This window comes from Salvelinus fontinalis, chromosome 33 (assembly GCF_029448725.1).
Source record: "Salvelinus fontinalis isolate EN_2023a chromosome 33, ASM2944872v1, whole genome shotgun sequence".
In the NCBI taxonomy this organism is placed as follows: domain Eukaryota; kingdom Metazoa; phylum Chordata; class Actinopteri; order Salmoniformes; family Salmonidae; genus Salvelinus; species Salvelinus fontinalis.
This window is the reverse complement of record NC_074697.1, coordinates 49,855,605-49,879,357: the sequence shown is the minus strand read 5'-3', so window position 1 is coordinate 49,879,357 and position 23,753 is coordinate 49,855,605. Positions and strand designations below refer to the sequence as shown.

At 42.4% G+C, this 23,753-nt stretch overlaps 1 protein-coding gene across 5 annotated transcripts in view; it reads right to left on the bottom strand.

The window, feature by feature from the left end:
* Positions 1–328: 328 nt before the first annotated feature.
* Positions 329–23,753, bottom strand: part of LOC129832482 (fibroblast growth factor 12-like) — a 111,054-nt gene continuing 87,629 nt past the window's right edge. For all 5 annotated transcript variants that reach the window (XM_055896589.1, XM_055896587.1, XM_055896588.1 and 2 more), the window contains 3 exons: positions 16,486–16,589; positions 3,141–3,339; positions 329–2,844 (listed from right to left, as the gene is read on the bottom strand). In XM_055896589.1, coding sequence (XP_055752564.1) covers positions 2,699–2,844; positions 3,141–3,339; positions 16,486–16,589 — 449 coding nt within the window. In that variant the 3' untranslated portion in view covers positions 329–2,698. The remainder of the gene's footprint in view (positions 2,845–3,140; positions 3,340–16,485; positions 16,590–23,753) is intronic.

Below are 23,753 nucleotides of genomic sequence, written 5' to 3'. Positions count from 1 at the left end.
TAATTGAATGGGCTAATTGCTTAATCCTATTACGAGTCGCATGTGAGGAGTATATAATATACAAACATATTAAACATTGCTTCACTACAATATCGTCCTGCAAATTAGCCAAATTACCTTGTTCGCCTAAAAAGATTGTGTAGTTTCATGACAGGAAATGGATTATTATTACATCAAATAGATGAACCAACATTCAAGACATTTTACTGAAACATTTAGAAATTAAACTTGCATAGTTTATAATGTATCTAATTCAGATCAAAGGCATTCAAAAGCCACAGACTCCTGTTTATACTACATGAGCAATAAAATGCGACAAAGACTGGGGTTTGGTACCATTCTTTTTTATTGTTCAATTATATTTTTTTCATCCTGCTGTTTATTTGCAATGTTTTTCAATTATATGATGAATATGAATGTGTTTCAATAAAGGAGCAAACATTAGCAAACACAAAGACCATTTACCGTAAATATGGCATTAATCTCACCCTTCAGTTTTACCCTCCATGGTCAGTGTGAGATCGACAAAGGGCCTACCTCCTTTATGAGACATCCAAACATACTGGTACATATTTAGGCAGGGCTCTTTTTGCCCTCATACCATTGCCTGCATGCCATGGACCTGACCTAATATCAATGAGCCCAACCTCAACCCTCCAACACAAGTAGTCCTAGTGCTGGTGTTATTTTTCCCCAATGGAAGATTTCTCAGAGGCAGTATGGAGTGATTGGATTTTTTTTTCCTTAGTGGAGTAGTAGTATACCGATGAAATGCAAAAATCACCAATTTACACAAAGAAAATTCAAGGGGGAACCCCGCCTTCACATCGGGCCTCCTTCAGCACAGTAGCCAATCAGAGACAACCTCATAGACCTCATGACTCCTTAATAGTCTAATTTGAACGTATCTAAAAACTCTCCTCCAGTGTTGGTGGACTGTGGTGAGTTATGATGAGTTGAACTGTTATGAGTAAAGTGATAAGACAATAGGATATAGGGCAGTGTGTGTAGATATTCCCAGCAGCGGATCCAGAGTCTACAATGAATCAGGGCAGTGTATAACAGATTCCCAGTAGTGCAACTTATCACACAGGAATGCTGAGGTTCATACAATGACACATTGTATGATTTGGATGGTTGAGAAAGCAGTCTGTGCTTTTAGTAGAGCACTCTAAAATATAAATAGCTATAAGTGGAGGTCCCAATGAAATATGAAGGAATTCCTGGATGATGTCTGAAGGCATAGCTGGGCGTGGAACTCAGGTTTTGATGGCAGCAGTAAGTATCATGACGTCCGACCTCAGGGTTTGACCTTTGACCTCTCTCGTTAGCCCTAGCTGTCCCCTCACTCAGGATCCCTCAAGCGTGACCATCGCAACTCTCACATTCAAATATTTTTCTGGGTCTTTTGTTCAAATGCTCGTTAGTGTTGCAAACTATTCACCAAAAAAAAAGCAATAAGACTTCTTCTCAGAGTTTCATGCTGTACAATGTTTCTTGGCGTAAAAAAAAATCTATGAATCCTTGACTGCTGTACAGTATCGGAACTCTACATATCTGTCTGTCTCACAGAAACTTCTGTACCAGCGTGACTGCTCTGTGAGTGCAGGAGAACAGCGGCTGCACTAACAGCTCAAGTGGATAACAATAATACTAAACTGTACCATGTGACCAGCCTACCTTTGGACAGGTAGCTAAACCCCCTACCCCAGTGATACCCCTGGCCCATCCCCTTCCCATTCCCAATGAGAGCATCATATCACATCAGAGAGCAGGATTTGTGATACACGCCTCTTCCCCTATGAAAGCACTGTCTGTAGAAGAGACCCTCAAACCTCCCCGTGACAAACCCCTTCCTTTACCCCGCCATGACTCCCCTCCTCCAACCCAAAAGGAAAATTATAGTAATGATAGGAGGGGGGGAAAGAGTCTTAGGCCTAGAGTCAATCAGATCAAGCGTTAACCGGCGATGGCCGACACCCCCATAGCTGATGTTTTGGCAGTGTCGGAGGTGTAACTGTGTTGGAGCTGTCAAGTCTGTGAGCAGCTGCTCTTGATCATTGTCATGAAGCCACACCCGAGTTCAGAATGAGAACGTGTAGGATGTAGAGAAAATGAGACACTCAAATGGAAAATCTTCAAACGAAATTATGAGGATTTCTATCAGCCTAATCTCACATTCCTGTGTTCGAACTTGTAAACAAGGCTGCATGGGATTTATCTTAAATGGCAATGTCTGCTTTAGGTATAATGCCAGAAGCCGCATGTCGATTTGACAGCTCTAGCGCTGTTCCACCTCCGACACCGCCAAGACGACCGCTATGTGTATGCCGACAAAAGTCCATCTGATTGAATAGAGCCCTAAATCAATTACAATACAATTGTTAGTCATGATTATAACAACACAAAGAAAGCGAATGAAAGTGCTGTTGCATTCATAAAATCAAGATGTGTGAACGACCATGGTTTAAAGCTTATTTTAAAGCTCGACTTTGAAACATTGACATTGTCATGATAAGGAGGATGAGCTTCCTGGTGCCACACTCGCATCAGGCTTTTGCATAAAATGTCAATTCAACGTCCTGATTTTAAAACATGTTTATTTTGTACTTTTTTAGATATTTTGTTGTGTTCTCATTTCTCGTCGTTGTTGTTGTCGTTGAACAAGGCGTACGAAATCAACGGGGCGATGTGCAGGCTATGAGCCACCGTCCTGCTCTGTGGAGTCCTGGCCCGCCACTTTTTCTCCTCCGTTCAGGAGAGCGGGCGCCTCAGTCCCTGAGTCTTTCCGTGAGCGGCCCTTCTCCTCGATGTCATGCAGCGATGGCTCTTTATACATGCAAACTGCAGAAGGGGCCGGGGGAGTGGGGCAAGTGAGAGAAAAAGAGAGAGATGGAGAGGGAGGTAGAGAGCGAAGAGGAGTGAGAGAGAGAAGGGATATTTATACAGTATAGTAAAGAGATATAGGTGAGAGCGGGAGGGGAGAGGGAGAGCGAGAGCGAGAGGAGGGGCGATAAAGAAAAGAGAGAGACAAAAAACAGAGGAGATTAATTGAGAGATTCAGCATTAGTTTATAGTAATTTTAGTCAAATTAGCCCTGAGTGTGGCTGGCGGGCAGTCAGACTGTGTTTTGGTCTCACCTTCAATGGGTCTGGGCACAAAGTGTGAAGAGGGCTTGGTCTTCTTCACCCGGTTGCCCTTCATGACCACACCATCCTTGTTGAGGCCCATGTACCAGGCCCTGCCAGATTCGTGCTGCCGGTACAGTGTTGATGAGTAGATGACGTAGTAGTTCTCAAACACAGACTCCTTGAATTTCGCCTCTACTGTGAACAAGTCCTGAGAAACAAAGAGTGGAAGACTTGAGATCAGGTATTACAGTGCTCAAAGAGCTAGCCCACCGATTTAAAATACGCTGAACATCAATGGAATTTTTGGGTTGAGAATGCAAAAAGTTGTCAATGTAACACAGATTTTAACTGCATTTCAACCACCAATCAAGGACAAGATTTCAAGGTTTTATATATTTCAAGTAGAATTCACGTTTGTTGACAACTCAAATAATTATCCACCAAAAATGGACATTCATTTTAAGTTATGTCAGGTTTTTTGCCTGAAGGGGTGTTACCAGTGGAGGCTGTTGATGGAAGAAATTAGGACGATTTCTACCTACATCCCTGTCCACTGGTTATTACAGGTTGGATATGTATAAAGCCCAGTAAATTGGTGGAGTTTGAGCAGAATAATCCAAGTCGACCTCAAAAAGATCCTCCGTCTCACTACACCTACAGAGAGTAACATTAGGTCTAGATTTTTCCTTTTCGCCAGGCTTTGGAATTGGATGACCGTGCCATTGTGTCATAGTACCCTCGAGCTATGAACAGGTGGACATTGTGGAGAATACGATTAATCACAGCACAAAACACATCAAGTACTGTGTACACACACCTGACACATACTGTAGACATGGAGAAAAAGACAGCCATCACCCTGTTCCCAGAAATTCAATTTGACAACATTATTATCTCTACCATCACCCCTCCATTATTTCAGCCAATGGTAATGTTTCCTTGAGCTCTGAGGGATGCTTTTGTGAGGAAGACAGCATGGAGGACAGTGGGAGAAGAAAGGGGGGAGAGCAGTGGGAAATTGAGGGATAGAAAATAAAAAATAGAGAATATAGTAGGCTACGCGTGATGAAATAGACAGTGAACTTCAGTCAAAGGTCATGGCTTTTAATATCACTATCTGACCTCCCAACCCAAATCACTCTATTCAGATATAAGATTACATCATTTGAATAAAAACGTACAATGTCTACAGTGGCGGTCGGTGCCGTTTAAGATGAGAGAGGATTAATTTTTTTATGAGAATGGCCTTATTTCTATTAAAGCATATTGGAGGTTTCTACAACCTAGCCTAAAAATTAAAGTTTACAACGTACAGTGCATTCGGAAAGTATTCAGACCCTTTGACTTTTTCCACATTTTGTTACATTACAGCCTTATTCTAAAATGAATTAAATTGTTTTTCTCTCAATCTATCTTCTCTGCAGATCCTCTCGAGCTCTGTCAGGTTGGATGGGACACCTCATAATGATTAAGAAAAAAAAAGTTTTTTCAAAAGATTTCCAAATTTAAAAAAATAATATATACACTATATATATATCACATTTACATAAGCACTCAGACCCTTTACTCAGTACTTTGTTGAAGCACCTTTGGCAGCGATAACAGCCTTGAGACTTCTTGGGTATGGCGCTACAAGCTTGGCACACCTGTATTTGGGGAATTTCTCACAATCTTCTCTGCAGATCCTCTGAAGCTCTGTCGGGTTGGATGGGACACGTCGCTGCACAGCTATTTTCAGGTCTCTCCAGAGATGTTCAATCGGGTTCAAGTCTGGGTTCAAGTCAAGGACATCCAGAGACTTGTCCCGAAGCCACTCCTGCGTTGTCTTGGCTGTGTGCTTAGGGACGTTGTCCTGTTGGAAGGTGAACAGTTGCCCCAGTCTGAGATCCTGAGTGCTCTGGAGCCGGTTGTCAGCAATATCTCTGTACTTTGCTCCGTTCATCTTTCCCTCGATCCTGACTAGTCTCCCAGTCCCTGCCGCTGAAAAATATCCCCACAGCATGATGCTGCCACCACCATGCTTCCCCGTGGGAATGATGCCAGGTTTCCTCCAGACGTGATGCTTGGCATTCAGGCCAAAGAGTTCAATCTTGGTTTCATCAGACCCGAGAATCTTGTTTCTCATGGTATGAGAGTCCTTTAGGGACCTTTTGGCAAACTCCAAGCGGGCTGTCATGTGCCTTTTACTGAGGAGTGGCTTTCGTCTGGCCACTCTACCATAAAGGCCTGATTGGTGGAGTAAGGTGGAAAATTACAAACTCTATTAAATACATACGCTGTATATATTAAGCCTTAAACTTGTACATTTCCACTGTCTGCTTTTGTCATGTAAGAAGAAGCTAGTGTTTTTCCAGTCTTGTCTTTGTGTAACTTAGTCATGCGGTCAAAGACGATGGGCCGTCTGAGAGTGACCGCAAATGTTTTGGTCCATCCTGTTCTTTTTGTATCTTTCAAGGGCACAGCTGTGTGAAGATATGAAGAGAACAGTGGTTAGCCTGTTGAGGATGGGGGCGCTGTTGAGACTATTTATGCTAATTGGGTAATTTTTGAAACGGCTTCCCACAAAATCCTTGATCGTACAATATGCATATTATTATTATTATTGGATAGAAAACAGTCTATAGTTTCTATAGGAGTTGAAATTTTGTCTCTAAGTGGAACAGAGCCCATTCTACAGCAATTTCCCTGACATGGAGTCAGATTTCAGAAATGTTGGCCACTGTTCTGAAGTCAGTTAAAAGGGCACTGTTATTGCTATGACTATACGGACACTTCTTACGTCTTCCCCTGGATGCCTTTACGTGATGACGATTCCAATGGGGTCGATTGCGCGTTCACAGGCACTACAAATTAAAAAACCCTGTAGCTAGCAAGTCTTTTCTTGGTGCGTAACGCGCGTGGAGGACACCGACCCTCTCCTGTTCCAAGCGTTAGTTTAGCCTGTTATATTTCTCCGGTCATCTTTTCACTCGTTATAGGAGTTAAAAACATCATAAGGTAGTTAATTTAAAGCGTTTTATAGCAATTTATATCCGTTTAGTGCGATTTTGGGACATTTATTTCTGAAACGATGTGAATAGTTGGGCACGCTTTTCAGTTCATCCCGAACGCAGTTGGCATTTCCACATGGCAAGAGGACAGCTTTCCACCAAAAGACGATTACTCCCAAGAAAGGATCCTTTGCCCAAGATACTGATGGAAGAACAGCTCAAAGTAGGACATTTTTATTATGATAAATCGTGTTTCTGTCGAAACATTTTAGTGGCTTAGGACGCCATGTTTTTTGACGTAGCTTCGCTTGGCGCAAACTGTATTGAAAAGTAAGGATAAATTAAAAAATGTAATTCCGCAATTGTATTAAGAATTAAATTGTCTATCAATCCCTGTCCACCCTATATTTTTTAGTCACGTTTATGAGTATTTATGTATAAGAGTAGATCACTGTCTAAGTGGCGCAAGGACATTTTCTGACCAGCTGAGTTACATTTCACATTGTCTAACCATGATTTTGGTGGCTAAATATAAACGTTTTCGATCAAACTCTATATGTATTGTGTAATATGATGTTACAGGAGTGTCATCTGAAGAATTCTGAGAAGGTTAGTGAAAAAATTAATATATTTTTGGCGATGTTGACGTTATCGCTCACTTTGGCTAGAATCAATGCTGGGCTGCTATGTGCTATGTGCTATGCTAATATAACGATTTATTGTGTTTTCGCTGTAAGACACTTAGAAAATCTGAAATATTGTCTGTATTCACAGGATCTGTGTCTTTCGATTCGTGTATGCTGTGTATTTTTACGAAATGTTTGATGATTAGTAAGTAGGTAAACACGTTGCTCAATGTAGTTTTTCTATTCCATTTGTGACGGTGGGTGCAATTGTAACCTATGCCATCTACCTGAAATATGCACTTTTTTCTAACAAAACCTATCCCATACCATAAATATGTTATCAGACTGTCATCTGATGAGTTTTTTTGTTGGTTAGGGGCTATAAATATCTTAGTTTAGCCGAATTGGTGATGGCTACTGGTGTTGGTGGACAAATAAAAGATGGTGGATTATGCTAATGTGTTTTTAGGTAATAGATGTACATCTTTACATATTGTGTCTTCCCTGTAAAACATTTTAAAAATCGGACATGTTGACTGGATTCACAAGATCTGTGTCTTTCATTAGCTGTATTGGACTTTAATGTGTGAAAGTTAAATATTTTAAAAAAATATTTTTTTTGAATTTCGCGGCACTGGTTTTTCAGTGGGGGGGGGGGGGGTGTGGCGCTAGCGGCACGCTGATCCTAGACAGGTTAGCTTGAGGAGTAAGAAAACTGGCGTTATCACTTGTTTGTACGCTATGTTCCCACCAGGCTCTCACACATCTGCTAAACTGCCACGTAGACAAAGCTTATGCAAGATGAATACACCCCTGATCAACGCAAACACAGTTCATTTTCATAGCAGCCACGTCCAAAAAGTATGAACATTTGCTTGTTGTATAATTCCTTCTGGAATCTACGCGCTCTCCTCCTCTCACCTTTTCAGTGCACAATACAACAGCTGTCTGTGACCCAGTGTAACGGGTGACGCTCTCCTCATCCTCGGACGAGGTGAGGAGAGAAGGATCCTCAGACCAAAACGCAGCTTCAGGGAAATAAGCCATCTTTATTAAACAACGATAAAGATGGAAACACGAAACGAAACAAACACTTGCAAAACTACAAAATAACAAAACGACGTTGACGAGACCTGAACATAAACTTACATAACTAAACATAAACTTACGTACAGGTAACAGACGACATCGAAACGAAAACGAAACAAACAAACGCTACAGTCCTATGTGGTACGAACATAACATACGGACACAGGAGACAATCACCCACAAACAAACAGTGAGAATGCCCTACCTAAATATGACTCTTAATTAGAGGCAAACGCAAACCACCTGCCTCTAATCAAGAGCCATACCAGGCAAACCAAAACCAACATAGAAACAGATAACATAGAATGCCCACCCAACCTCACGTCCTGACCAACTAACACACAAAAACTAACATAAATAGGTCAGGAACGTGACACCCAGTGAAAAAACCTTTCCAAGCCATACCTAACCACTACACACAGCCTACATCATTGTCATCATATTAGCTAACGTCATAGTCATCTACAACTAAGGTGTTCATAAACACGCTACAATCATGCAGTACAGTGTGTAGCAAGCAGTATAGCAGTTACCCCGGCGAGCCCCGATGGCAATAAATTAATAGAAACAAAAGCTTACCTTGACTTGGAAGTTCCAGTGTTGGATAGCTATAGTCAACTAGCTAACATAGCATCCCTCTGTTTGAGCCGGGTGTTTGAGTAGGCTAAACTAGCTAGATGCATTCTCTAGCTAGGTAAGTGAAAGTGAAAAAAAATACAACTAAAAATAGCTAGCCTTCTCTCTCTTGCTTCTCCTTCATTTTTTGAAGAAATGAAGTTGTTCAAAACTGTTCAACTATTGTATTTTTCTCTCTTTGAGTCAACTACTCACCACATTTTATGCACTGCAGTGCTAGCTAGCTTTAGCTTATGCGATCAGTACTAGATTCATTCTATGATCCTTTGATTGGGTCGACAATATGTCAGTTCATACTGCAAGAGCTCTGATAGGTTGGAGGGAGTCCTCTGAAAGTTACACAGGATGTCATACTTACTGTGTAAGTCAATGTGTAAGTCAATTTACACAGAGGAGGATGGAAACTAGCTGTCCTCCGGCTACACCATGGTGCTACCCCAGAGAGTGCTGTTGAGTTGAGACTGTAGACTTTCATTGCAAAACAGTGTGTTTTAATCAGTTATTTGGTGATGTGAATATATTGAGTATAGTTTTATCCAAAAGGATAACTTTTTTTATTGTGTCAATCAATCCGGGAAATGTCAAGAACTTTGAAAGTTTCTTCAAGTGCAGTCGCAAAAACCATCAAGCACGATGATGAACCTGGCTCTCATGAGGACCGCCACAGGAAACAAAGACCCAGAGTTACCTCTGCTGCAGAGGATAAGTTCATTAGAGTTAACTGCACCTCAGATTGCAGTCCAAATAAATGCTTCACAGAGTTCAAGTAACAGACACATCTCAACATCAATTGTTCAAAGGAGACTGCGTGAATCAGGCCTTCATGGTCGAATTGCTGCAAAGAAACCACTATTTAAGGACACCAATAATAAGAAGAGACTTGCTTGGGCCATGAAACATTAGCAATGGACATTAGACCGGTGGAAATCTGTCCTTTGGTCGGATGAGCCCAAATTTGAGATTTGGTGCAAACAGCTGTGTCTTTGTGAGACGCAGAGTAGGTGAATGGATGATCTCCGCATGTGTGGTTCCCACCGTAAAGCATGGAGGAGCAGGTGTGATGGTGTGGGGGTGCTTTGCTGGTGACAATGTCAGTGATGTATTTAGAATTCAAGGCACACTTAACCAGCATGGCTACCACAGCATTCTGCAGCGATACGCAATCCCATCTGCTTTGTGCTTAGTGGGACTATCATTTGATTTTCAACAAGACAATGACCCAAAACACACCTCCAGGCTGTCTAAGGGCTATTTGACCAAGAAGGAACGTGATGGAGTGCTGAATCAGATGACCTGGCCTCCACAATCACCCAACCGCAACCCAATTGAGATGGTTTGGGATGAGTTGGACCGCAGAGTGAAGGAAAAGCAGCCAACAAGCATATGTGGAAACTCTTTCAAGACTGTTGGAAAAACATTCCTCATAAAGCTGGTTGAGAGAATGCCAAGAGTGTGCAAAGCTGTCAAGGCAAAGGGTGGCTCCTTTGAAGAATCTAAAATATATTTTGATTTGTTTCACACTTTTTTGGTTACTACATGATTCCGTATGTGTTATTTCATAGTTTTGATGTCTTCACTATTATTCTACAATGTAGAAAATAGTAAAAAATTAAGAAAAACCCTTGAATGAGTAGGTGTGTGCAAACTTTTGACTGGTACTGTATATCCAATCCAAACATTTCTCTGTCTCCTACAATGAAAGCAGTTCTTCCGCTTTAAGGTTTAATAACCCAGATTTCCCGCCTTAGGCTGCTTCCAATGGATGATAACATTTCCTTAAAAACTGCGTAATGCATTATTATAATACATTTATAAGACTTCTGCTAATCATGTATGCCCCCCTTATAATGCCTGAGTAAACAGTGATTTTGAGTTGAAGCATTATACCTGCAGGTTGTGTTACTAAGCTCCCTTTATACCGGAGAAGAACACTGAACTAAGCAATAAGGCTTAGTTCCAGGCAGCGCAGAGCAAGCGGATGACAGCTATTGAAGCAGGAAGACAAAAGGCCAATATGCTGTAATAACCCAGTACACCTCAAAACTGGAGACCACTCACTTTATTGTGCTGTGATACCCATATCCTATCAAGATTATCCAGGACATATCTTCCTTCCATATATCTTCTTTCTACCCGTCATGGTCTCCATCAATCGATTTCTGAAATGGAGGAGGGAATCGCAGCCGGAGCCTCCTTATTACACTCCCATCACCACCAATCATCACCAACTACAGCAACAAATGTCTTACCCTCTTGATAACACCACTGTCACACTTATGACATTACATAACGCACACGTAGCGGTAGGAGACTGTAGTTACAAAGGTTGTTTATTTCCTCGGCAACAGATCGTGATCAAGTGAAATGACAAAAAAGGGAACACACGTCAGTTTAACAAGCAAAGACAGCAATCAACGCAAATCACACCCCACGATCACACTTTTTCCTTTTGGTACCTGGGTCGTTCAACTGAAAGAGTGCCTTTTGCGTCCCTCTGACATTTTAAGTTTACGTGGTGCACCAATATTACAAGCATTTGTCATGTATCTTCGTGCACCCTCTTCTTGACCCCCAACTGTACCCAAGTTCTCACCATCATGGCAAAGCCTTAGTTCATTTTGTTGCTTTGACAAGAACTGAACTCTCGTTTTAAACTATTCATTTTTAAATATTTTTTACAAAAGAAACATTGAACATCCAATAGTCAAATCACAGTGTAAAAGCAGGTGGGCTGGTTCTACTCGTTTTGGCTTTTATCTGGTGTTTTTCGTGGTGGAAAACTGAGCAGGTCGAGCATAACACGTCAACACTGCTTCCCATAGATAAACACAGGTGTGCATTGATTGTCATGAATCTTGCCCTGGAGGCAGCTCTGCAGAGTGGTCCCTAGCTGGCACATCCATAAAGTCATAAAATCTGATTTTAAATCTAACCCTCACTCTAATGCCTAACCCTAAACTAAGACCAAAAAAAGCACATTTTTGTTTTCATATATTTTTACAATGTAGACAATGTTGACATTGCAGCTAGCCCATCTAGCGGAAATCACAAAGTTCTGCCTCCAGGGTAAGATTCATGACAATAAATGTCAACCTGCTCAATAGACAGGCTAGAAATGTTTTAACAATTTCCTTTTTTGTTGTTCTTGCTTGCATTCAATTGCCATTCCTTGTTGCAAACAACCACCTTCCAAAAAAGTTGAATTTAAAAGTTGTTTTATTGTTGGACATAAAAGACTGTAAAAACACCAGCAAATCAGCTCCAAGTGATTACAATTTTGGAAATGTGTTCCAAAGTATTCCCACTCATAATAAAGATAGAGTATATGTGAGCATATACAAATGTAAACAAGGTTTGAAATGATTATGTTTTAGTCTATTACATCTGCTTGGGCTTTTTGCGGCCAATCTTTTGTTGCCAAATTTATTTGTAATTATGCTTCGGACCCCTGACCATCCGATCAAGAAAAAATTGTCCACGGCTGAATCTGGCGTAGTGCACTACTGGGTGTAGGCCCATTTGTGAGGTGGGGAGATGTGGAAAGTTTTGACTGACATTTTAATCGATTGTTTGTGCTATTACTGCTATAAAAAAAATCCACGATAGTCAAGTAAGTTTTGCCATTGATTAATTTGAAAAATGTACCGTCGTATGTATTAAATTCACATCGTGGGCAATGCATAAAAACACGTTTGACTTTGATCTGAGAAAACACTGACGATACAGTAGACCCATGACAGTGGTTTGTTTGTATAACAATGGTTGCTTTTCGACACTGAAAGAAACCCCCCTTCTCTGCATATAGAAAATCAAGAATTGCATTTTTTTTTAACTAAGGTTTTCGCCCTCGTCTCGCCTCACCGGGAGAGCACTGGAGTGGGCCAGCGCCGTGTGTGGAGGGGAAGATGCAGCGTTGGACCATTTTGAGGAGTTCACCCGCCGTTTCTGGGCAGTCTTCGACCACCCACCCGAGGGCAGAGCGGCGGGTGAGCGTCTCTATCATCTGAGGCAGGAGACGAGCGCCCAGGAGTTTGCCCTGGAGTTTAGGATCCTGGCTGCCGGCGGGGTTTCTGAGGTCTTATTGCCAGGACCGGCCGGGGGAGTGGCCGGCGTTCGTGCCCTGGGCAGAGATGGCCCAGAACTCGCTCCGCCACTCCTCCACTAACCTTTCTCCAGTTCAGTGTGTATTGGGGTATCAGCCGGTTCTGGCTCCATGGCATCAGAGTCAGACAGAGGCTCCTGCGGTGGACGACTGGTTCCAGCGCGCGGAGGAAACATGGGACACCGCCCACGTCCACCTTCAGCGCGTTGTACTGTGCCAGAAAGTTGGTGCAGACTGTCACCGCAGTGAGGCCCTGGTGTTCGCACCGGGGGACAGGGTCTGGCTCTCGACCCGAAACCTGCCCCTCCGCCTGCCCTGCCGGAAGCTGGGTCCGCGGATTGTGGGGCCATTTAAAGTCCTGAGGAGAGTGAACAAGATATGTTATAGGTTACAGCTTCCCCCCAATTGCCGTATTAACCCCTCGTTCCATGTGTCTCTCCTCAGGCCGGTGGTGGCTGTTCCGCTCCAGGAGGCTGAGGTGCGGGAGGTTCCTCCGCCCCCTCTGGATATTGAGGGGGTCCCGGCGTACTCCGTTCGATCCATCCTGGATTCGAGACGTCGGGCCTTCAGTACCTCGTGGACTGGGAGGGGTACGGTCCGGAGGAGAGATGGGTTCAGTGGAGGACGTGTTAGATCCTTCCCTGCTACGAGAGTTCCACCGTCTCCATCCGGATCGCCCTGCTCCTCGTCCTCCGGGTCGTCTCCGAGGCCGGTGTCGAGACGCTGCCGGAGCCGCGCGTCAGGGGGGGTACTGTCACGACTTCTGCCAAAGTCGATGCCTCTCCTTGTTCGGGCGGTGCTCGGCGGTCGACATCACCGGTCTTCTAGTCATCATTGATCTATGTTTCATTTTCCATTGGTTTTGTCTGGTTTTCTTACACACCTGGTTCCAATCCCATTCATTATATGTTGTGTATTTAACCCTCTGTTTCCCCTCATGTCCGTGTCAGAGATTGTTTATTGTTATGTTCATGTATTGGTGTGCGACGGGTTCTTGTACCCACTTTTATTTTATTATGGACTTTGGTTTCAGAGTTTGTGTTTAAGTTATTAAAATACTCCATTTATACCAAGTTTGATTCTCCTGCGCTTGACTTCCCTGCCACCTACATAAACGACGTGACACCTTGAGTGATATGTAGGAGTGTATTGAGTGATATGTAGGAGTGTATTGAGTGATATGTAGGAGTGTATTGAGTGATATGTAGGAGTGTATTGAGTGATATGTAGGAGTGTATTGAGTGATATGTAGGAGTGTATTGAGTGATATGTAGGAGTGTATTGAGTGATATGTGAAGAAGTGTATTGTTGTGTTGTTTGTGTTGTTTGTTCTGTTCTGTTTGATACAAATCTCACCAGATTAGGTCTGCTGGACTGTTGGAATTTCCCCCGATGGGTTACAGGTCTAACTTCCTGATCCTTTGGCTCTGCGGTGAAGTTGACAGTGTGATGGGGAGCATAAGCCAATTTGAAAAAATAGTTTCAATAGAATGTGTTATTCTCTTTGACATATGTTCAGACATTGGTATTACGAATCATTGGTAAAGGTAATAATTTATCATATAGTCAATGCTTGTCTGGATTTCCTAAATCAAAAATTAACTGAACTAAACTGTTGTTCTGATCTGTCCTCTCTTGAGGTTATCATGAAAGGTGACATCAGTTGGTGTTTTAATGCATGGAAGAGATAATTGGACCGAACAGTGTGTGTACCTCAAAACCCCCTGTAACTGGCTGAATTAAAGTGACAAAGGCGTTCAATACGGCACTGTCCGCACCACTTCTACCGAGAGACCTGAGTCCGAGCCAACAACCGGTGTACAGTATCCAATCTAAGCGATTAACTGTTTTATCTCTCATGTCTTCTCTCTCAGGAGTGTGACAGGAATCCATGTGGAGTGAGCATGGGTAGAGATCTTATCCAAACTTCTCTCATGTTGCTGGTATACTGGTTGGCAAATGGACAAGACATAATGGGTGGTAAAGGTGGTGGCGGCTCAGGTGAGACATTGAAATTGGGACATTATCATGGCCATCCACTTTGAACTATGAAGCTATCTGAAGAAGAACCAATGAAGAAGACGCGAAAAGATTGAGTGCCTGAAGTGAGTTGGGTTGGTCAACGTTGCCCAAAATTGTTTTAGACTTCTCTAAAAAAAAAACATTTTGGGCTATCAGGTTGATTGTTTAGATCTACACACTGCTGAAATTATAGTCATTTAGATTAAGAATGCATTAAGATACTGATCTGTATTATAATCGTGATAAGAAAGTTAATACTACAATTATAGGATAACTATACTGTATGTTAATATAAATGTACATTCTGCCAATGTCGATGTGTGTTAAATTGAGGGTTTTGTTTGATTGGTCCTATCACTGAGCAATATCGTTGTCAATTTTCATTGGATAATTAAATTGGGTTTTGATTCTGATTTGCAAACTGAAGGATTTTTAAAACTGAAGGATTGATTTGAGTTTAGAATGTTAATAACTTTATGACTGAAGCAATTCATGTATTATGGATTGATTGTTTTGATTGCTGGACCTGTTGTGAACTAAAAGATGTTGACACTATTCTCAGCATTCCCTGGTGAATGGAGAAGGGAACTCTGATCCGGAGAGTGAAACTGATCCTAATCTATTTGATCTACAGGTGTTGCCTTATAAATAGGGGAATCACGATGCTTGTCTTGGGTCATGTTCATTAGGCACCAATGGAATACATTTTAATTAAACCAGGAGTCACTACCTGGATTTGTTCAACAACATATGCTTATTTTAGTTTCTGGGATGGAAATTGTTATTTTCCACCATGCTGATCTATTGGGGTGTGCTAGATAACTAAAGCTTATTTTATTCAACTCCATTGTTGGTTGCACTGCATTATGCATTAAATATTAGCTTTTCACTGTCTATGAAGATATGGCCTTGAATCATATAAACTGTATGCATTTTTTGTTTTCTTCATGGGTTTGTGCAGGTGACTGTGTATCATGACCTCCCCAGACAAATTGGTAGAATGCTTAGAATATGTGTTGGAGGTTTAAATGGGAGACAGTGCTAAGTTTCTTGGGAGGAGGCTGAGCCAGTGCTATAGCAGCCGGTCATGTGCAGGTATCCGTGCAATGAGTTATTGCTTTTATGCTTCTTGGTTAATGAAGAATGTATGCATTTTCTACATGTGAATTCATGTTTTTAAATCTTGTAATGTTCATTTAAGTTGAGAGCACTCTCAAAGTGGGGGGATGTCAGAACAGAAATCACAAGACTGTTATAATATTGTTATTGCATCAAATTGTTGTTTTATGTAATAGAATATAGGGTTTTTATAACTCTATTGTGTCTGTGTGAACTGAAAGTGGGCCTCTGGGAGATTAAACACTGACAATGGATTTACGATGGATTGGTGATAAAGACCGCATTCCATAGCGTGATTAGTGTCTGTGTGCCTGACTGGAAGGTACCATGGAGAGATGGCTCGGGGCCAGACCCTGGTTTCTACACAATGCGAAGTCTTTACAGCAGATGCTGTTCGCTGTGAATTATTAGTATCTTTCATACAAATCTTAAACTTGCATCTGTGCATCCCAAATAGCACCCTATTCTCTATGTAGTGCACAATTTTGAGCCCTATGGTCCCTGGTCAAAAGTACTGCACTATGTAGGGAATAGGGTGCCATTTGGAACACAGTCAAACAGTGTTCAAATGCAGACCTACAGCGAATCTACACTGATTTGGTCCACAGTACTAAATCAGTAATATCCAGTACAACAAAAGTACCTGTTAATAAAGTTTTTCTAAACTGTAGAACGAGTTTTAATATATCTAGAATATAATCAATCACACACACAAACAAAAAAACACACACACTCAGTCTGTCAGGTGTAGTAGAAGAGGCAGGACTTACTGAGGTGTAGAGGAAGCCCTCTCCATTCATGGCTGCGTAGAGGCCGGCCTTCACCCCCTGGATGGCCACCACCCGCAGCCCCACCGGGATGAGGTTAAACAGAGCTGAGGAAGAGAGAGAGCGACAGGGGTGAGGAAAAAGAGAGAGAGACGTGGAGAGAGAGAGAGTGAGAGGGAGAGAGGAAAAGAGGAAGACGTGCGGAGATATAATGGGAGAGAGAAAGATAGACAGGGATCGGGAGGAAAAAACACTCACTTGAATGGAAGGTATAATAAAGGCCACAGTCTATTCCTAACCATCTACCCTTTTAAATACCCGAGTGCTCATACGGTACAGCAACATCACAGCACTGTGTGACTTTTGAATTTCGGGAAGGGTGTTGACTGAATGGAAACCAGGTTCAGTGTTATCTGGGGGTCATTGTGGTGAATAAGGTAGGACGTGGAAGAAAAGTGATCTAAGGTGGATCTTTGGATGAATAAGGGAAAGGATAATAAGCAAATCAGATAAGAGCCCCAGGTGTAGGAGGGAATGTGCCATTCAATTTCACTCAGTGAAAATCGACAGGCTCCTTGGTTGGCCCACAACCAAGGGTAGGTAACAACACATAAGGGTAGGTAACAACACATCTGCCACGCTGATCCTCAACACAGGGGCCCCTCAGGAGTGCGTGCTCAGCCCCCTACTGTACTCCCTGTTCACTCATGACTGCACGGCCAGGCACGACTCCAACACCAATATTACATTTGCCAATGACACAACAGTGGTAGGCCTGATCAGTGACAACAACGAGACAGCCTATAGGCTGGAGGTCAGAGACCTGGCCGTGTGGTGCCAGGACAACAACCTCTCCCTCAATGTGATCAAGACAAAGGAGATGATTGTGGACTACAGGAAAAGGAGGACCGAACATGCCCCCCATTCTCATCGACGGGGCGGCATTGGAGCAATCAATCAATCAAGTTTATTTTATATAGCCCTTCGTACATCAGCTAATATCTCGAAGTGCTGTACAGAAACCCAGCCTAAAACCCCAAACAGCAAGCAATGCAGGTGTAGAAGCACGGTGGCTAGGAAAAAATCCCTAGAAAGGCCAAAACCTAGGAAGAAACCTAGAGAGGAACCAGGCTATGAGGGGTGGCCAGTCCTCTTCTGGCTGTGCCGGGTGGAGATTATAACAGAACATGGCCAAGATGTTCAAAATGTTCATAAATGACAAGCATGGTCAAATAATAATCAGGAATAAATGTCAGTTGGCTTTTCATAGCCGATAATTAAGAGTTGAAAACAGCAGGTCTGGGACAGGTAGGGGTTCCATAACCGCAGGCAGAACAGCAGGTTGAGAGCTTCTAGTTCCTTGGTGTCCACATCACCAACAAACTAACATGGTCCAAGCACACCATGACAGACGAGAGCGTGCACGACAAATCCTATTCCCCCTCGGGAGACTGAAATTATTTGGCATGGGTCCTCAGATCCTGAAAAGGTTCTACAGCTGCACCATCGGGAGCGTCCTGACTGGTTGCATCACTGCCTGGTATGGGAACTGCTCGGCCTCCGACCGCAAGGCACTACAGAGGGTAGTGCGAACGGCCCAATACATCACTGGGGCCAAGCTTCCTGTCATCCAGGACCTTTATACCAGAGGAAGGCCCTAAAAATGGTCAAAGACTCCAGCCACCCAAGTTATAGACTGTTCTCTCCGCTACCGCATGGCAAGCGGTACCGGAGCGCCAAGTCTAGGTCCAAGAGGCTTCTAAACAGCTTCTAACCCCAAGCCATAAGACTCCTGAACATCTAGTCAAATGGCTACCCAGACTATTTGCATTGCCCCCCTCCCCACCAATGCCACTCTCTGTTTTCATCTATGCATAGTCACTTTAATTAACTCTACCTACATGTACATACTAGCTCAACTAACCGGTGCCCCCGCACATTGAGTCTGTACCGGCACTCCCCTGTATATAATGTTATTTTTTACTGCTGCATTAATTATTTGTTACTTTTATCTCTTACTCTTATCCGTATTATTTGAAACTGCACTGTTGGCTAGGGGCTCGTAAGTAAGCATTTCACTGTAAGGTCTACCCCTGTTGTATTTGGGGCTTGTGACTAATACAATTTGATTTGATTTGAAATTCTCTTTGGAGGCAGAAAAAAAGTAATGCACAACAGAAGCCAGGAGAGAAGCGAAGCAAGAGCCCAAAAATGGTGTGTGTGTGTGTGTGTGTGTGTGTGTGTGTGTGTGTGTGTGTGTGTGTGTGTGTGTGTGTGTGTGTGTGTGTGTGTGTGTGTGCGTGCGGATGTCTGAGCACGATGGGGGTGGATCAGAACAAATGCATGAGGGAGTGGAATAAGTGTGAGCGTATGCGTGTGGGATAAAGAGACTGAGAAAACATGTCAGAAATGTCTGTGTAAGTATTTGTGTAATATGTTCCGAGGCGTCATGCCCATAGGCCAGTGGAAGAGTTTTAGCTGCCAGTGATGGGCACGACTCGCAGGAGGTATGTTTGTAAATGAATTTGATCAAGCTATGTAGCTTATTGATTCCTTCTTGACGAACAAATAAATGAGAACGTTTTATTGTTTCTCTGTAATACTAGCCACTTAGCAATGTTATGAAGATGGCTTTAGCTAGCCAGCTAGATTGAGAATCTATCTCCCAACCTCATAACTAGCTACCAAGCCATTTCAGGCTATCAATCAAGTTAAAGTAGCTTGTCTAACTACATGTAAGTGCCAAAATAAAGGAAACACCAACATAAAGTGTCTTAATAGTAGGGCCACCACAAGCCAGAACACCTTCAATGCACCTTGGCAAGGATTCTACAAGTGTCTGAAGACACCATTCTTCCACGAGAAATTCAATCATTTGGTGTTATGTTGATGGTGGTTGAGATGTGTCTGTTACTTGAACTCTGAAGCATTTATTTGGGCTGCAATTTCTGAGGTTGGTAACTCTAGTGAACTTATCCTCTGCAGCAGAGGTAACTCTGGGTATTCCTTTCCTGTGGCGGTCCTCATGAAAGCCAGTTTCATCATAGGGCATGATGGTTTTTGCGACTGCACTTGAAGAAACTTTCAAAGTTCTTGACATTTCCCACGTTGAATGACGTTCATGTCTTAAAGTAATGATGGATTGTTATTTCTCTTTGCTTATTTGAGCTGCTCTTGCCATAATATGGATTTGGTCTTTTACCAAATATCTTCTGTATTCCACCCCTACCTTGTCACAGCACAACTGATTGGCTCAAACACATTAAGAAGGAAACACATTTCACAAATTAACAAGGCACACCTGTTAATTGAAATGCATTCCAGGTGACTACCTTGTGAAGCTGGTTGAGAGAATGGAAAGAGTGTACAAAGCTGTCATCAAGGCAAAGGGTGGCCACTTTGAAGAATCTCAAATATAAAATACATTTTGATTTGTTAAACACTTTTTTAGTTACTACCGTCGTGGCCAAAGGTTTTGAGAATGACACAAATATTAATATTCACAAAGTCTGCTGCCTCAGTTTGTATGATGCCAATTTGCATACATTCCATAATGTTATGAAGAGTGATCAGATGAATCGCAATTAATTGCAAAGTCCCTCTTTGCCATGCAAATGAATGGAATCCCCCAAAAACATTTCCACTGTATTTCAGCCCTGCCACAAAAGGACCAGCTGACATCATGTCAGTGATTCTCTCGTTAACACAGGTGTGAGTTTTGACGAGGACAAGGCTGGAGATCACTCTGTCATGCTGATTGAGTTCGAATAACATACTGGAAGCTTCAATGATTCCAAGCACCACCCTCCTTTTGATCTTCCTCTGTCAACCTGCAAGGAAATACGTGCCATCATCATTGTTTTGCACAAAAAGGGCTTCACAGGCAAGGATATTGCTGCCAGTAAGATTGCACCTAAATCAACCATTTATCGGATCATCAAGAATTTCAAGGAGAGCAGTTCAATTGTTGTGAAGAAGGCTTCAGGGAGCCCAAGAAAGTCCAGAAAGCGCCACGACCATCTCCGGAAGTTGATTCAGCTGCGGGATCGGGGCACCACCAGTACAGAGCTTGCTCAGGAATAGCAGCAAAGGTGTGAGTGCATCTGCACACACAGTGAGGCGAAGACTTTTGGAGGATGGCCTGGTGTCAAGAAGGGCAGCAAAGAAGCCACTTCTCTCCAGGAAAAACATCAGGGACAAACTGATATTCTGCTAAAGGTACAGGGATTGGACTGCTGAGGACTGGGGTAAAGTCATTTTCTCTGATGAATCCCCTTTCTGATTGTTTGGGGCATCCAGAAAAAAGCTTGTCCGGAGAAGACAAGGTGAGCGCTACCATCAGTCCTGTGTCATGCCAACAGTAAAACATCCTGAGACCATTCATGTGTGGGGATGCTTCTCAGCCAAGGGAGTGGGCTCACTCACAATTTTGCCTTAGAACACAGCCATGAATAAAGAATGGTACCAACACATCCTCCGAGAGCAACTTCTCCCAACAATCCAGGAACAGTTTCGTGACGAACAATGCCTTTTCCAGCACCTTTCCATAAGGCAAAAGTGATAACTAAGTGGGTCGGGGAACAAAACATAGATATTTTGGGTCCATGGCCAGGAAACTCCCCAGACCTTAATCCCATTGAGATCCTCAAGAGGCAGGTGGACAAACAAGAAAACACAAATTCTGACAAACTCCAAGCATTGATTATGCAAGAATGGGCTGCCATCAGTCAGGATGTGGCCCAGAAGTTAATTGACAGCATGCCAGGGCGGATTGCAGAGGTCTTGAAAAAGAAGGGTCAACACTGCAAATATTGACTCTTTGCATCAACTTCATGTAATTGTCAATAAAAGCCATTAACACTTATGAAATGCTTGTAATTATACTTCAGTATTCCATAGTAACATCTGACAAAAATATCTAAAGACACTGAGGCAGCAGACTTTGTGAAAATTAATATTTGTGTCATTCTCAAAACTTTTTGTAACAGCTGTCGTCGGTGGAAGAAGGTGAGGACCAAGGTGCAGCGTGGTAAGTGTTCATGATATTTAATAATAATCAAAACTGAACACTGAATAACAAAACAACAAAGAAACAACTGAAACAGTTCTATCTGGTGCAGACACACAAAGACTGAAAATAACCACCCACAAAGCCCAACAAAAAACAGGCTACCTAAATATGGTTCCAAATCAGAGACAATGACTAACACCTGCCTCTGATTGAGAACCATATCAGGCCAAACACAGAAATAGAAAATCATAGAAAAACGAGCATAGACAACCCACCCAACTCACGCCCTGACCATACTAAAACAAAAGACAAAACAAAGGAACTAAGGTCAGAACATGACACTTTTGGCCACGACTGTACATGATTCCATATGTGTTATTTCATAGTTTGATGTCTTCACTATTAGTCTACAATGTAGAAAAAAGTAAAAATAAAGAAAAACCCTGGAATGAGTAGGTGTGTCCAAACTTTTGACTGGTACTGTACTGTATGTATTTAATACATTTCAGTTCTTGAAGATGTACTTTGTTATATTTTCCATATTCTTTCACTAAGTGTATTTTCTGTTGGTGTAATTAAGCATGATACTGAAGAAAAATCTGATATCACTTCATTATTAATTTTTTGACCCAGTAAATTGTTGAGTGCATTTTAAAAAAAAATTTATATATATACTGTACAGTGGGGAGAACAAGTATTTGATACACTGCCTATTTGCAGGTTTTCCTACTTACAAAGCATGTAGAGGTCTGTAATTTTTATCATAGGTACACTTCAACTGTGAGAGACGGAATCTAAAACAAAAATCCATAAAATCACATTGTATGATTTTTAAGTAATTAATTTGCATTTTATTGCATGACATGAGTATTTGATACATCAGAAAAGCAGAACTTAATATTTGGTACAGAAACCTTTAGTTGCAATTACAGAGATCATACGTTTCCTGTAGTTCTTGACCAGGTTTGCACACACTGCAGCAGGGATTTTGTATTACCTTGTAAATTAAATGAAAGTGACTGGTGGGAGTCTACTTGGGGTATGTGGGTTCACCAAGAGACTGAAGTGGGATGAATGGAATCTCCACACATACTTCAGAGATGTCTGATGCCCTCCCAGTCACCCCGTCCCAATCCCTCAGATAGAGCCCCCCTCCAATCTCTCCAATAACCACCATTAAATCTAAACTATAATGACAAACAATGAATAATAATGACTCGACATCCTCTTCTGATCTGTCCAAAACGCATTCGTTTTACAGGTTTGCAAATCACAAAATAAATACAATTATAGTACAGTTAAATCCTTCCTTCCCCCTCTCCCAGGCCAACCCTTTCCTCTCCACCTCCCCCTCTCAGTTTTCTTGCCCCTTTACCCACACCTTGTCCACACCTCCCATCCTTACCCACCCTTGCTCGCCCGAGCCAAGCTTATCACCACCTCCCATCCCTGCCCTCCCTGGACCCACCCAGGCAAAGTTTATCCCCAACCTCCGGTCTTTTCCCACCTTCCCTTCTTCTCGGACACATTTACACCCATCCATATATCGATTCTCCTTCATTCACATACAACATATACCTTATGCAAACACCCACCAATTCTATCTCGCCATCCAACGCATGTTCATACCCCTTCACACTCCAATTCATTTTCACAAACACATACACGCACTCACACCCTCACAACGCCACACACACATCCATAGAGCAATAATTAACATCCGCGCTATGTTTCCTATTTTATATTGCCTTTTCAGTGTCCATGTAGCTTCTATCATTACTTCCTAGAGAATAACAATTACTTGGGGACAGTAGAGTTCATTGTATTGGTAAGCTGGTCTTAGACGTCACTGTATGTTGCCTAGTGTCCTTATCGCTTTTTCTCTCATCTTCCTCTCCTCAGGGCAGTGGGCTCTCATTCAACTGGAAAAGTTTCTTGCAGCCTGTTTAGGGCTCCGTCTGCGCTTGTGAATTCCATCTTTGTGTTCCCTTCCATACCCACAGAACTGCCGGGAAGCAGAGTTGGTACTTGATACATTTTTCCTCCCGTGACTGTCTGGTCGGAATATATTGCTTGCGTTTTTTTCTCAGCTTAGCAGACAGGTCCTGGACGAATCGAATGGATTGGCCGTGGATTTTGATTTAATTTTGACCACATAGCTAGAAAGATCTTCTTTTTCCTCATTTACCTTTTAAGGACAATATTCTTGTGTTGAACGCTGAGCTGTAGTCAATGAATAGTATTCTCACATAGGTGTACA